The 16,162-nt window shown below is 41.7% G+C and overlaps 1 protein-coding gene across 1 annotated transcript in view; it reads right to left on the bottom strand.

Moving 5' to 3' along the window:
• The window catches only part of INSC (INSC spindle orientation adaptor protein), a 124,689-nt gene that overhangs the window by 69,372 nt on the left and 39,155 nt on the right, over positions 1-16,162 (bottom strand). Inside the window, exon 2 of the mRNA XM_053392287.1 lies at positions 13,133-13,203. Within this exon, the coding sequence (XP_053248262.1) occupies positions 13,133-13,167 (35 nt within the window). The 5' untranslated portion in view covers positions 13,168-13,203. The remainder of the gene's footprint in view (positions 1-13,132; positions 13,204-16,162) is intronic.

Below are 16,162 nucleotides of genomic sequence, written 5' to 3'. Positions count from 1 at the left end.
ACATTTGTCCACAGCAAGGTTGTGTCAGAGCAAAGCATGAAAAACAGGGCAGGTGGGTTGGGAGATCTGGCAAAAGGGCAAGAGAAGGGGGCCCTCCAGAAATATTCTTGTATGCCACAGTAGCTGCAAGAATATTAATTGCTATGAATTGGAAAGGAGAGAAAATTCTGACTAAACTGGAGTTCCAAAGTAAACTGTTAGAATACGCCGAGTTGGCAAAAATGTCAAAGAAACTGAGAGGTCATACTGATCAAACATTTATTGGAAAATGGGACATGTACAAAAAATACCTTAAGGACTATTGTAATAATATGGCATCAGTGGCAGGCCTCATATGACTTCTGTGGCATGATGGATAATTATAAGAGAATATATTACTGATGAAAATTAACAAAAAGAAAAAAGAAAACAAACTGTAAGCTAGATAGATTAAGTGGTGGATGCATGATGGGGTGACGGGAAGTCGTTAGAAATGCAAGAAGAACTTATTGTGATATGATGTACCAAATATTACGATTTTCTGGATAAACCTTTTGTTTGTTGTTTCCTTTTAATTTCAATGAAGCATTAATAAAAAATTAAAAAGGAGGAGGGCCCTCCGGCCACACCACAGTTTAATTTCCTGTAGCCATACCCCCTACCAGTGCTGATTGGCCATTGGGGCCACACTGGGCATGGCCCCACCCACTGCTGATGGTGCAGTCAGGACGGCCACAAGATTGCCCACTGAAAAAGGTGAACGGACATAGCATCACCTTCAGGTGGGAAGAATCTTGCCAAAGTCCAGAGAACAGTGTGAACAGGTTTCTGTGCTAGGTGCCTTTAAAGCCAGCATTTAAGGGAGAGGGAGAGAGAGAGAGAGAGAGAGAGAGAGAGAGAGAGAGAGAGAGAGAGAGAGAGAGGGTGAAGCAGGTGTTTTGTTTCATTTTGGAAATTCGCATGAACATCGCATACAGGATCATAGCTGTCAACATTTCCCTTTTTTTTAAGGGAAATTCCCTTATTCTGAATAGTATTCCTCACAAGAAAAGGGAAAATCCTGATAGCTATCTACAGGATAGAGGAAAGTTACACACAAAATTTCAGCAAGATAATTGCAGCGGTTAGGAGTTAAGAGAATGGGGAGGGGAATAGTACCTGAGACTCCCTTTGTTTATCTTCTGCTCAAAATGGGCACTAAATTCACAGAAAGTGCAAAGCTGATTAGAACAGAAATAGGTAAAGATAAAGGTAAAGGGCCCCTGGATAGTTAAGTCCAGTCAAAGGCGACCACAGGGTGCAGCACTCATCTTGCTTCAAGCCAAGGGAGTCGCTGTTTGTCCACAGACAGCTTTCCGGGTCATGTGGCCAGCATGACTAAACCACTTCTTGCACAACAGGACACTGTGACGAGTGCCAGAGTGCACAGAAATGCCCTTTACCTAGCTTTTGAACTGCTAAATTGGCAGAAGCTGGGACAGAGCAATGGGAGCTCACCCCATCACACGGATTCAAATTGCTGACCTTCTGATCAGCAAGCCCAAGAGGCTCAGTGGTTTAGACCACGGCACCACCCATTCCTAGAACAGAAATGAATATGGCCATGCGGCAGAGTGATTTGAGCCATCCTGTTCCATCGCAAGAGAACAGGATATTCAGTGGTTATATTTGTAAGTATATCAGTACAGGTTTCTCTGCTTAAAGGTCTACATCTATGCAAAAACAGAAGACAAGAAGCATTTCTTTGTCATTACAAAATCCTATGCATTTCTTGCTACACCACTCCTCTTCATATAGGCTAATATACACAACAGAAACGACAGTGTAATCTTGTGCCTCATTAAGTTAATAGGAGAAAACATGCATAGGATCGCAGTCTGAAAGACTTAACAGACACCAAATACTTAACAGACCTAACAGATACCAAATAATTTGCTGAGGCAAAAAAAATTGGGTCAGTAACATACTAGCCTGTTTGTCAGAAGCTAAGAGCAAATTCACTGACAGAGCTGTGAAGTCGTTCTGCCAGTTCTCTTTTTATCTTGCTTGTTAGATGTGACTGAACAATTGGTTTTTAAGACCTGCTCCCCCATCTCTAGACAGCAGAGAAGCAAATTAAGGCAATTAAATGAGGAGGTAAATTGGAATGAAGGACAACAAATAAGAAAGAAATCTGTGGTGACAAGCAGCTTCAGAATAAGTAATTTTCTAGGAAGAAGTTATTTGCAAAGAAAGAGTGCACACATTGAAAATATATATAATATGAACAATTTTCCACTGATTTGACAGATTAACTGGTGAAAAGAAGCTCCGTGAGCTAGTTAGGTGAGGGGGAGAAGGATGTAGTCAATAATAAGGCACGGATCATGGATTAAAACGGCCCAGACATTATATTTTTCACACTTAGCTCAGATTCTGGTCAGATTCACCCTCTCTAACTAACTTTGTAAAAAGAAAATCAAAAAACAAGATTGTTATAAACATTTCAATATATTATTTATTTATTTCATAAACTCTATACACCACTTGATTGTAAAAACAACAACAACTTCAAAGTGGTTTACAAAAAAATGAAAAAATGAAATTATCAATAATAATAATTAAAAACAATAACTTAAAACTTTCCAAAAATTAAAATCAACAATAAACTAAAAACAGATTAAAACTTGCCTCAGTGTTCTAAGTATCTGGGTGTGCATATCTAAACAAAATTGTATATTATTGCACACAAATAACAATATTCCACATCTGGGAACTTCTTCAATGTGACAAATGGTCAATGCTGCAGGTAGGCACGGTAGCTCATCTAAAACCATCCAGTGACATAAGCAAAAGTACAATTAGATTCCCATTAAAAAACAATTTCATCAACCCACGAGGCTACCAGGAATATGTAGCCAAGGAGTTGCTCTTCAGAGGTAAGCTTCCCATCCACAAATGGAAAAATTCTCATCTCATGACATCTAGATATCAGCTTAAAACATTTCTGGCTACCAGGACACTTAAGGACTTCAATTTGTACTTCTGTTTTAATGATGGTGGTGGTTTTAATGTGTATCATTTTAAGCTTCCAGCATAAAGCTCTTCAAGAATCTGTACTGAAAACCAGATATAGATCTCTTCAATAAGTCAATAAGGTACACAGGCATATAAAAATGCTTCAGGGTTTTAATAGCAAATAAGAAGATGAAGCACAATAGAAGTCTTTGCTAGAATTTGTATTCATGACCAAACAGTCCCAAACAAAGCATTTAATAGACAACAAAGCCAGAAGCATCTGTGTCAGGTAAGTGCGTCACCATCAATATTCAACACAAACCAATAATGAAAAATCCCACGCAAAGCACAACCCCATGCAAATGGGATAATAACTCAGTGGCAAAACACTGCTCTTAAAATAGCACTCAGAGGAAGAAAACAAATAAGGGTGTTCACATTTAAACACCTGTTCAACTTCCAGAGACTTCCGGAAAGATGTCAACAACCTGAAGCAGACCTGAAAGAAATTTGAAGCAAGGAGAAATTATACGCAACATAAAAATAGTTACCAGGGTCAGTTTGAAACTGATGGGGTGCTTCCAGACAAGGGCTTAATTTGTCAGTGGGTCATTGAGATATTGCAAGTGAGTTGTTGACAACGGTGTTGGGTTCGGTTGTCTTTGTATACTGCCAGATTCCCCACACACACACACAAAAAGGGAAATCAAATTAAATTTGGAGAGCGGAAATACAAGCTGGCATTTTGATGCTAATGATGTTGTGCAAAAACTTGCAGGCAGGTAAAAGGTAAAGGACCCCTGGACGGCAAAGTCCAGTCAGATTCCATTATGGGGTGTGGTGCTCATCTCTGCATTCAGGCCAAGGGAGCCAGCATTTGTCCACAGACAGTTTTCCGGGTCATGTGGCCAGCATGACTAAACTGCTTCAGGCGCACAGAGGACTGTGATGAGTGCCAAAGGGCACAGAAATGCCATTTACCTTCCCATCGTACCTATGTATCTACTTATTCATATTTTTAAAGAATACAATTGTCTAAATTACAGATAAATTATTGAAGCTGAAAAACTGTTGCATTAGTCACATCTCATAAAACACAACAAAAGAAGTGTTTAAACTACCTGTGGCAATACTTTTTGGTTGTTTTTGTACGGAAGATCAATACAGTTAAAACACAAATAGTTCAATATTAATTGGAATTTAAGTAACACTAGCTAAATCATATGACGTAAATAAAACTAGTTAAAAGTATGTTGTAAAGAAGCTTACAAATGATTTAGCCCCCTTTGCTGCTCCCTTTTTGGGACTCCCCGATGACTGCTGACCCTTACTTCAATTTGTGTCCATTTAAGGAGCCAGTTCCATTGAAAAAGGCATAACTATTAATTATTTGAGGGATTAATCCCCCAGCTCTTCGATAAAAATTCCCTGGGCAGATGAAATGCACTGCAATGAAAAGGAAGGGTTAATTCAAGTTCTCGACTTGGCTTCAGTGAGTTTTAGGAACCAAGATGTGCATTTGCAGGGTGAGGGGAATATGTCTTTGAAGAACTTGATCAAAAGAAATGTGGAATTATGTACATACTTGGACAGGTTGTACCAAAACACAGTAAATCATACCAAGTGTTCCATAATCGTTTGGGTATCGAGTCTGCTCTGCGCATCTGGTCTGCATCTCTCTTCCTGACAGTCCTGTGTCTGTTTTCCCACTGCATCTGCCTGCCAGCGCACTGTGTCTGTTCTGCTTAGTATGTCTACTCATTCTGTCTGTGTTCCAGTCCAGCGTCTATGTCGTCTATCTACTTCTGACTGCCCTGTGTCCCCCTGCCCTGCATGTGGCTATCTGTCTTCTTGAATCTGTCCGATTCTCTGTCTCCCTGTCCAACCCGTATCCGCATGCACTACCCTCGCCTGCCCACTCACTCACTCTGTCTATCTGCCTGCACATTGGATGTCTCCAGCCGGGGTTAGACTTTGAAAAAATGGCACCCTGAGTGAGGGCAGTATTTGGAGTACATACCCCATTTCTTCCTTGCCGACAAAGGTCTGTATAGTTAAAGCTATGGTTTTCCCAGTAGTGATGTATGGGAGTGAGAGTTGGACCATAAAGAAGGCTGATCGCAGAAGAATTGATGCTTTTGAATTATGGTGCTGGAGGAGACTCTTGAGAGTCCCATGGATTGCAAGAAGATCAAATCTATCCATTCTTAAGGAAATCAGCCCTGAGTGCTCACTGGAAGGACAGATCCTGAAGCTGAGGCTCCAATACTTTGGCCACCTCATGAGATGAGAAGACTCCCTAGAAAAGACCCTGATGATGGGAAAGATTGAGGGCACAAGGAGAAGGGGACGACAGAGGATGAGATGGCTGGACAGTGTTCTCGAAGCTACCAGCATGAGTTTGACCAAACTGTGGGAGGCAGTGGAAGACTGGTCCATGGGGTAACGAAGAGTAGGACACGACTAAACGACTAAACAACAACAACACCCATTTCTTATTTTCACAGGAATTTCTTTTGGAACACTTGGTACTGATTACTAAATACTTCTTTCCAAGTCGTGACTTGCCATGTGCTGCCCCAAGACCCACTTATCAAATGCCCCTCAGTTCAGCGCCCTGTATGGGGGACCTTGACTGCACTGCCCTAAATCTGGCACTGATCCTGCCTGCCTGCCTGTGCATCCCACCTGCATGCTGCATTTGTCTTTCCAGTATATCTTACTGAAAATTGTCTCCTTCTTGCTGCAGTTTGGGGTGGTGGGCTGCTTGCACATTGTGGAAAATATGTCTCGATTGGAGGCCTGGAAAAACTGCCTGCACTGGCATCCTATTCGCTGTGCCTGCCTGTCTTCCTTCTGTCTGCTCATTGCCTCTGTGTAAGTCTGCTAACTGTTCAACATGTCTGTCTGGCCTTTGTCTGTCCTGTACACCTTCCCACTTTATGCCTGCCTGCCTGTCTTTACCATGTCTTTCCAATCTGCTCTGTGCAGCCTTCTTAGAGTATCTGTCTGCCTACAGGACTGCTCACTGTTTTTGCCTACTGCCCAAATTGTCCTGAGTCTATCCTGTGCCTGCCCTGTATCTGTCTGCCCTGTGGTCTGCCCACTCTGCCTCTGCTGGTTGTGACTGCTCTCCCACTTACTGTATATCTGCTTTCCTGCCAGCTCCTGCGTAACATGGCTGGATCTACACTGACCTGTTAAACTTTATTAGAACGATATTAACAATGGCATACTTGTAAATTAAAGCATTTCTTACCTTTTTTTTCTGTCAGAATGCTGTCTCCCTACTGCTGGTTACACCTTCTGGTGTCACATTTTAATAATGCATTATTAACGTTAAAAGTGGGGCATCATGTGTCCTTATATGTTATGAAAACCATTCCTTAACGTCAAAAACCCTGAGTGTAGATCCGCCCAATGTGTCAGTGCCTGCTCTGCATCCACTGGCCCACCTCCTGGCTGGGTCTGGGTCTGGGTCTCTCCTCTGGGTCTGTCTGCCTCCCCCTTGCATTTGCCCATGAAGAGACACCAAATTTCAATAAGCTCAACTTTCACATTAGGATTTTCTGCACATTTAAACAGATGGGGGTGAAGGAGCAAGACTTTCTAAGTCTTGAGAGGGTTCTGGATTCTCTCCAATGCCTGATATGTGCAGAACCTATTAGTCTAAAGGCAGCCCCAGTTACAAAGCAGAAAGATTCCCTTAGAAAGAAAGGGCATTAAGTGAATTTATCAGTGCATGAAGCCATACAACTGCCAGAAAAAGGCCATACATCTTCCTCACAAACACTAAAAATGCGCAAACATGCACACATGGAAGACACATTGAATCACAAGAGAAGTTTTGTTACCTGCAACAAATACTGGGGTTTGTTTTTTTAATAAAAAAAGAACTATTTCTCTCCCTGTACTAATGAGACTGAATACAGCTCTGGCCCACGATGACCTCCTTTGCAGTTTTATTTCATTACAGAAAGTGTTGCCATCCAGTGCATCAGAAGCGAGTGATACAAGGGGCAAGCTATTCAACCGTCTTGGTTCCTTCCTATCTCAAAAGGTCCAATTATATTCGGACCTCTGAAGAATGAAAGGAAGGAGAGCCAAGGCGTGGGAAAGAGAAAGAGCTCCTTTTGAAGAGCTTTGACTGCAGGAAGGCAACCTCCCCTGTTCTTTTTATAGATCGACTGTTCCCTGCTAGTTGCAGGTCTATTGTACAGCAGTGCTCCACACCTCTGTCTGGTGGGTAAAGAACCTTAACTCGGCGCATCCTTCCTGAGTCTCTGTTATTCTGTGGCCATTGGGTAACATTTTGTAAATATCTGTAACAAGTTATGGAGAAGCTTTGAGATTCTCCATAAAGGAACAATGAAGGCCGCTATTATAGAAACCAGCCAAATATCCCTGGGCTGAAAGGGACAGAAGGGTATTGAACTCCTTTGTTGTCTGACACTATGCAGTTTGCTGCATGGAGTTCCTTCCGTATGGAATGCAGATAGGAAGGCACATCTACACACACACCATGATTCCACATGGCCTACATGCTTGGTCCCCTTTATTCAGATGTTATGTTGCAGACAAAACACAACACACACTTCTGCATGTTCCTTGCATGAACTTCTATCTCAGTTTGAAACTCACGTCAGCATTCTGGTTACATATTAAAGTTCCTGTAACCTGCCCTACACTTGTCCTTTCTCAGGGACAGCCTTCATTCACCATTAACTATTAAACTACCATTATGTTATACTTCATCAAACAAAACTTCACACTTCCGGAAAAGCTCTGATCTGACCACCCTCAAATATCTATCCTGCTATTCAGACTTTGACCCAGAGTTACGTGCACTATGCTCTTGTGTATTTTGCTAAGTGTTCCAGTTTGAGGGCCAGCTCTACTCAAGAAACATCAACCTGCCCTCTGGAAGAACAGAGTTACTGTCAGAAAATGTTCCCTTACAACAGGAATGGGCTGTTCTCCAGAAGCTACTAGGAGCTGCCCAAGGGAGGTAACAGCAGCCATGGAGAGGCCATGGAAAGCTCCCTCACTGCCACTGCTGCTCGCGACAAGCACCGGCTCATCCCCCTCCCTGAGCTCAGCGGCGGCAGCAGTGGCAGGGGAAATAGGGACATTCCAGAATCAAATCAGAAGCTGGGTTGGCTTTTGTAATTCTGGGACTCTCCCTGGAAAATCGGGACACTTGGAGGGTATGAGCTACTGTATATGTGCTAAGCAGCCTGGTCTGCACCACTAGCCTGATGCCGTCCGGTGTAGTAGAGAACGACTCTGTTCCATTTCCAACGTTGAAAAAAGATTCAGCTTCCAGTTCAGTTAGTTCTTATATGTGGCATGGAAGAGAGGATGGTGTCATCTTGTCCTTTGCCTCAAGCAGCAAAATGTCTTTGCTTTTAGCATCAGTAAGGATAATAAAAATACTTCCAAAGTGTTGTACTCCAAAAGACCCATTACTCTTTACTCCAAGAGCCATACTACAACTGCTGTAACATCTGCCAGCAGTAATTTATGCACTTAGATTGAACATTAACATGTTCATGTTTACAGTATAAATCTGAGGTAACAATAAAAACCTAGATGGGCACTAAAAAGAAATATTAACAGGATCAAGTACTCGTTCCTAAAAACAATGTGAAACAATACATAGATCTTTCAGTATTAACCCAGAGAAACGAAAGCTTTCTTAAATATGGTTTTCTTAGAACCAGGGGTCAAATAGATGTTAATTTATAGGGCAAAGGGTTTAAACAGCTTCCTTACATAGATAAATTATCAGACCATTCCAAGCAGTATTCTGGAAAGCTGTACCAGGCTATAAATATGCATGAGGTGACCTTATGTGGATTGTTCCTTCTGATAACTTACGGGTTTGGTTGAAGCTAACAAAGTAAAGGAAAACAGTAGAACAAAGGGAGGAAAGGTTGCAATGTGTTTAAGGCACACGGAATCAGGAAACGAGCATTTATTTCAGGAATTGAGATAGATGTGCCCTCTGGTTTCTATCAGCTCACAAATAGCCATTGATTTTGAACTTGAAGGACTTCATTCTGGGCTGGGAGACCTATTGTCCTCCAAATATTTTAGGGACTCCAGCTTCCACCAGCCTCTGCCAGCAGGCTCATGGGAGTTGTAATCCAGCAACGTCAGGAGGGCACCACATTCCCCACCCCTTGACTGGCAGGGGTAGCTCATTAACATTCTCTGATGAAGCCCTTCTCCAGCTTCTTTGGCTTGCTGAGATTCAGGAAGTGGGGAAGAATTGACATTTCTTGGTGGCATCAGTTTAATGTGGTGACACCCTCCCTAGTTCTGGGTCCCTTGCACCAACACTTAATGCCACTCTGCCCCTGAGTAAAGAAACTTTTTATTTTCCCAGGCTTTTAATTAAAAATCAGTCTGTTCATATACTCATGCTTTAATGTTGCCAATCTTATTTTCTAGTGTTTATTGAAACTTTACCCGGATCTCTGTTTCTGCTACGGCTGCAGTGGTCTAGCTCCTTCTTAAGTGTGTGGTTGCCTATTGTGCATATTTTATGCTTTCTTTTTGCCTGCTATTGCCAACATATTTTTTTTTAAAGGGTAGGCACAAATCTGTTAGATATATAAATAAGGTTAGACAGACACAACCACTGAAATAATACAACTGATTTTGAAGAGTTTGCCTTTTCATGAAAAGTCTTCTAACTATTTAAAAAGCAAAGGTCTGGATTCATCAAACCTGGCACACTAGCCAAAATCAAGGCAAGGGCTCCTGCTGGCACAACAGGGAACTCCCCCCTCCTCCTCCATCATTGCCCACGTGCCTCCCCCAAACCTACTCTGGTGGGTCAGGAGAACCCAAAAACAGGGCAAGGTAGAGGGGAGGGAGGATTGTTCCATCTGGTGAGCAGACATGTGTGTCCTGATTGAATTATCAGAAGCGTGTAACATTGAATTCCTCCTACAGTCTAGATAGGCTTGGCTCGACGAAAATGTTTTAAGCAAGTGCCAAAAAGAGTACAGTAAAGGATCCTGTCAACAGGCAGGGATTTCCAAAGCGTAGGGGCTGTCATACTACAATACCAATTTCTTACAAATGTGGAATAGGTATTATGTGGCACCTGTTAACAGTGCCACTTCCACAGATCCAAATGGTCAAGTGGAGATACACGAGGTAACGCGGTCTCATAAGTAAACGGGCCCCAAATGGTTAAGGGCTTTATCTACTTGAACTTGGCCCTCACTCCTGTCAGCCATCGTGCTGCAGCATTCTGCACTAACTGCAGTTTCTGGATCAAGCACAAGGGAAGACCCACTGAGTGCATCGAAGCAAGCCAATCTTGAAGTCAACAGTGCCTGAACTACAGTGGTCAAACTCTCCTAGAGCAAACAGAATTTTTCCATCACCATGGAGAAATCAGCAGAAGCTCTTCCTATTGCCAAATCATTCCTGCTTAAGGATGATCTGAGGTCCTCCTGTCTCAGCTTTGTTGCTCAATGTGTGCTAACCATATCAACCCGAAAGCAGGACCATATGCTATGCCTTCTAATGATTGTGCAGCCAGATTTTCCAGAAATGTGGAGTCACGGGCAATTGAAACACAACTTCAATGCAACCATCCCATTCTACTTATTTCCCATGGTAGGGAAATATTTTTCCCAAGTCACTAATTTGATAAAGCTGCATATTAAAGTTATTCCACTACAGTACTGAGATAATGGCATCTATCCATTTTTCTTTGTTCACATAAAGGTATTTCAAGATTAAATCAGATTTTACAAGAGAGCTCTGCGATCTCATTGTTCCTTACAATCAGGTTGTACAGCGAGACACTACAAATATAATGAAATTACATGGGCTTAAGTATAGCAAAGTGAGCAGCATACATAATAGGGCTCCTGTCATTCAGACCATCCATTATCGGGAATTCCTAATTTTAATTTTAAAGCGGGGGTGGGAGAATCCTAATTTTGATAATTTATTATGTTCCTCCTGTAGTACAATGTAACTTGTGTTCACACACGTATTTATCGCTGGTACAAAAAACTTATTTCTTGATTGTGTTGTTACAAAGGAGTGCTGTGTCTCTTGTATACTGATTAACATCAACACCAACGCCCCTGCCCTGCTGTCAAACTGCAGCTCCCGTCACAGATTCCGCCCCCCTTTCTGGAAATTCCATAGATTTTCCATTCTGGACAAAAGCCATATTGCAAATTAATCAAGAGTAAAAATAAAGAAGGGGGGAGTTCATGTGCACTTTCATTTCAAAATGCTTATTGGCCCAGTCACATGTATCACTTGCATTGTTATAAGTCAGAAATGCAAAGTGAGGTTTTGCCACAATACGTTCTTCCCCCGACCCCACCCCTGGCTCACTCCCTTCCCCCCCCCCTTTCAGCCATATGTCAATTACAGTTCATAGGTCTGACAGTACAGTACAAAGCCAGCACTAGGCAGAAATACCCAAGGGACTCACTGCACAACAGCGTAGAGGGAAAGGGAAAACAGATCCATGATACACGATAAAAATAACAGCTGGTAATTCTTATGCATGTAAACCATAGCTGTGTTGGGAGAAAGGGCCTTCATCCATTGAGGAAGGTCATCTCAGTAACAAAACACACATTTTGCAAACAAAAGGCCCTGAGTTCAACTCCTGACATTCCCAGAAATGATCTTTGAAATCTTGGAGAGCCATTGCTAGTCAGTGAACACAACACTTCATTTTATTTCATTTCATTTCATTTCATTTCATTTTACCTTACAGTTTGCAGAATAAAGAGTTATTTCAAATGAAATAAAATAGGCCAAAGGCCAAATATAGTTTCTAGAGTGGGAGGGACATTCTTAGAATTGCTTTTTTGCAAGTTGGCAATCATTATGTGTGGGGCTTAGGGGAAAAGATGCTAAGCGCAATAACGATAATGCCTTATTTTATACTCAGTCCCTGAATCAGGAGTAACAAGCATGCTCGGATTGTATGAGGTTCAAATGATGGGGAAGGAGGGGGGGGTCATTCAGTTAGAGAGACTGGTGACCTCCAAGTCTCCAGCTATGCAAAATCTAAAGTTTCACTCAGCTTCTGTTCCTTTGTGAAGAGGATCTTCATGACAAATTGTAAAGTATGTACATAAAAAGGGGGCTTCCTGCCATGCCTAAGCCTTTTAGAAGACATAGGACTCTCCAAATTGTATGTATGTTCTGTTTTGCTAATTCAGCCTTTTCTGACTAATTTGAATAATAGGTGGACCAATCTTTGAATAAGAACAGGGCTTTCTTTTTATTCAGGAACCAACATGACCTCTTTAAAGAAAAACATTACATTTTTTTCCATCAATGCTATATGACTCTACACAGATGGAGTAAAATTTACACCATCTGTGGTGCAAAGTGTTGGAGATGTGGACATTTGAGGGCAAATAAGGAACATATTTGGTGAACCTGTCCAATAACTAAAATGTTTTGGGAAGAGGTAGTGAAGATAATATCATTAATAACATCTTACACTTCCCCACACTTAGACCCAGAAATAAAACACGAGGAGTTAATATCAAATATAATAGTAGGTGCTCACATGCTTTTTACACAAAAACAGAAAAAATAGGCCACCACAAACTCTTGAACATACACTCCATAGAGAAGCCACCTTTCAGAAAGATAACTTTTCCATGTTTTGATGCTTGTATCAAATATATTTTTAATATGTAGTACCTGTCAGGAGGTCCTACACACGAGTAGGAGTCCAGCAGACACACATGCCCAATTGGCATGTTCTCTCCCTCCTGGTGGGTCATTTGAGAGATTCAGAAGCTTTCTCTAGCCCAAACATCACAGCGACTGATCCCAAGAGGCATCAGCACACTTCAGGATCAGCAGAGTATAGGCAGTCAGCGTATAGACTCAGTAGCGCAGCTTTTGACTATACTACATTTATTTACATATACACACTCAGAGCACCTTGACTCAGCTCCTTCCTCTTCAGCATCAGACAGCAAAGAGAGAGAGCAAAGGACAAAAATCCTACATCATGGAAACACAGTAATAAAAACATCCTGTCTCCATCACCTCCCACAATGTGGAATGAAAACATACACCGTCATGTGATAAAAACAATCCCATGACTGCAACACGGGAAAAGAATCCTAACAGTACTTACCGCTGAACTGGGTAAGCTAGGAAAGCCATACTCATCTCAACTCATTTGCATGCTTCTCCACAGTCCCAAATCTAAAAAGGAAGGGAAAAAATATTTTTCAAAGAAGTTTGAAAACAGGCTAAATTTCTCTAGGAAAAAAATGCTGGGTTTTATTTTAGGAATTTCTCAACAAGTTCTCAGGCCACCTTCCAAAAAATTAAAAGTAAATTAATCAAAGATACAGATGTGAATTCGAGAGTAATTTTTAAATAATGTTGGGAAAAACTCTCAGTAACCGTTTCTGGAACAGCAAAGGACACAGCCCCCCAAATCTTTATTCATTTGCAATGCTATAGGAAACCTAATCTGGAGACAAATCATCACCTCTGGAATCCAAAGCTCTACTATAACAACTTTCTATGCCACTTTATATATTCTAACCCCCAAATGCTTCTGCCCCATTAATTTGTTATCTCTCAAGGGTATCACTGGCTCTTTGCAACCGTCTATGGGACCAATTACATGTCACAGTGGGCAAGTAAATGGGCATAAGCCACTTTGATGCCAATTTATAATCTAAAACAAAGGCGGGTAGATGGTGACTTAAAAGAAGGATGGACAGGTTGGTGGAAGAAAATCCTATCCAATTTATTTATATGGTTATAGGCTCATTATAAAATGCAACTGGAGCAATAGGCCCCAAACATGGAATTTAGAACACAGTATAAAGTATAATACAAACAAAAACATAAACAACTTTATATCCATGCAAAACTTTTTCTGAAATAATCTGAGCTCTCATCTTGACGGCTAAACTTTTAAAAAGGTCTACCATTCTAGCAATACACTCATCCTCTCCCTTCATACTGAATTCTAACAACCATAGGCACCATCTATGTGGGACCATGGGGGCCTGGACACTCACAAATTTTCAATTAAACCCCCCCCCCCAGTTTTATGCTACAGGGCATGTACATGTCATGTCAAAACGCCCCCACAATGTGTGAGAGTGGTGTCAGCACACCGGGGAACCTGCCAACATCATGTGCACATGCTGCGGTGACAGTGGCATGCCCCAGGTACGGTCTGTCGTGGGGTCAAGGTGACACACCTGCTAAGACCCATCATTCTAGCAGGTGAGTGCTTTTAAAATGGGAAGATAAAGTCGTTCCTAACTTCATTATAATATCTGCAATGCAGCAGGACAGGGTAAAGGTTCCTGACAGCCCTCATCAGAAAGGGCATATTCTTTCTTCCAGTTGAGTATGGCACATGATTGACCATACCCTCCAACATTTTCAGTCCCAAAAGGGGTGTGCCTTCTGGTCTGGCACTCTGGCACTCATCAGCAGGGCTGCACCAAAGCTCTGGCTCGCCCCTGCTGACTTGCGCCAGAGTGAATGTCCCAAAGGATGTACTGGGATCCAGACAGAAGCCATAGTTGGCTTCTGTGATCTGGGATGTCCCGCTTAAAATGGGACACTTGGGGGGCATGGATTGACTCTGCAATCATTCTCCTGTTACACCAAGAACCCATTAGTTCGAGAGCATACCAGTGCAGGTAGATAAATAGGCACTGCTGCAGTGGAAAGGTGAACGGCGTTTCTGTGGGCTCTGGCACTCATCACAGTGTTCTATGCACCAGAAGCTGTTTAGTCATGCTGGCCACATGACCTGGAAAGCTATCTGTGGACAAACACCAGGTCCCTCAGCCTGAAAGCGAGGTGAATGCCACACCCCATAGTCGCCTTTGACGGGACCTAACCGTCCAGGGGTCCTTTACTTTTAGCTTTATTGCACCAAGATCTCCACCACCTAGCACCTTCCCCTTTGATAACCAGCAGCAACACTTGAAGCTGGGAAACAGTTGAGCAATGCTACTCTACTAACCACTACTGTCTCTGGATTTCACTTGAAATGTCTCCTATATTGCTATGATGATTGCCTCTACTTAGGAAACATTGCTTAAGTCCATGTATTTCAGTGGATATACTCCAAGTAGGACTAATGTTGGATATCACACCTTATCCAGAAAAAAAGACAGAAATGTAGAGACAAGAGGAGTGTATTAATGCTTATGACTGCAGAAACAATGTCTAATTTTCTTCTGAGACGTTGAGAGAAGAGTAATGGGAGTCTTCTAACAGAAATATGCCCCTTGTACCTCTTGACATCATAATAATGGTCACTAGTTTAGACCAGTTTACATTATATAAAGTTGGCATGTAAAATTGCTCCAAATGTGGCCCCCAACACAATGACCTTGTTGTTAATATTTTCCTTCCTTTATTCCAATTCTGCATATGAGAACCCACAAATGTTCTCTAAATGTGACCATTCTACTTACTCATTTAGCCACTCATTCATATAATAACATGGTTTGTTTGGAAATGTTCTCTTTTTTCCTGGAAGCAATATGCCTACTTATAAAAGATGCATCTCTAACAAAGAAATAAACTGAAAATTGAATGTAATAGTGCCGTCTGAACAGCTCTTGTGGTTTAAAATTACATCAAGGGACACTTTGCCAGTCAGGGAACCATTTCATAGTTCGACATTTCAGAAAGTGTTCAAGTTTTGTCCAGCTTTTTTTTGTAAATGAATCTGTCTTCTAAAGTCATTTGTTAAGCAGGAAACTGAAATATCTAAGACTTCTATCATTTATCACTTTGCTCCCTCCAGAATGTGTGTGTGTCAGAAACCAAATTCGTTCATCGAGGTAAGGCTCCACTGTTGGAGGCAGTATACCTGCTTGCAAGTTTCCAGTGGGCATCTAGTTGCCCAGAGTAAGAACAGGATGTTGGACTAGATCCAGCAGGGATTTTCTTATGTTCTTAAATCAGGGAGGGAAGGAAGTGCAAGGAGGGCGGCAGCTGATGGTATTATTCAATTGCATTGTGATTTAGTTGACTACTTTTTAGTATGGGTTTTTTTTTCATTTTGATAAGCCATTGCAAATGTTTGATTGCTCTAAACTTCTTGTGTTATCAAACATGCTCTGAATTGTATACTTCAGAGAATCCAGCGTTTCTTTACACCCATCCTATTTTT

The sequence above is a fragment of the Podarcis raffonei genome, chromosome 1 (genome assembly GCF_027172205.1).
Source record: "Podarcis raffonei isolate rPodRaf1 chromosome 1, rPodRaf1.pri, whole genome shotgun sequence".
NCBI classification, from domain to species: domain Eukaryota; kingdom Metazoa; phylum Chordata; class Lepidosauria; order Squamata; family Lacertidae; genus Podarcis; species Podarcis raffonei.
Note: the sequence above shows the minus strand (reverse complement) of the source record. Positions and strands in the feature narration are given on the sequence as shown.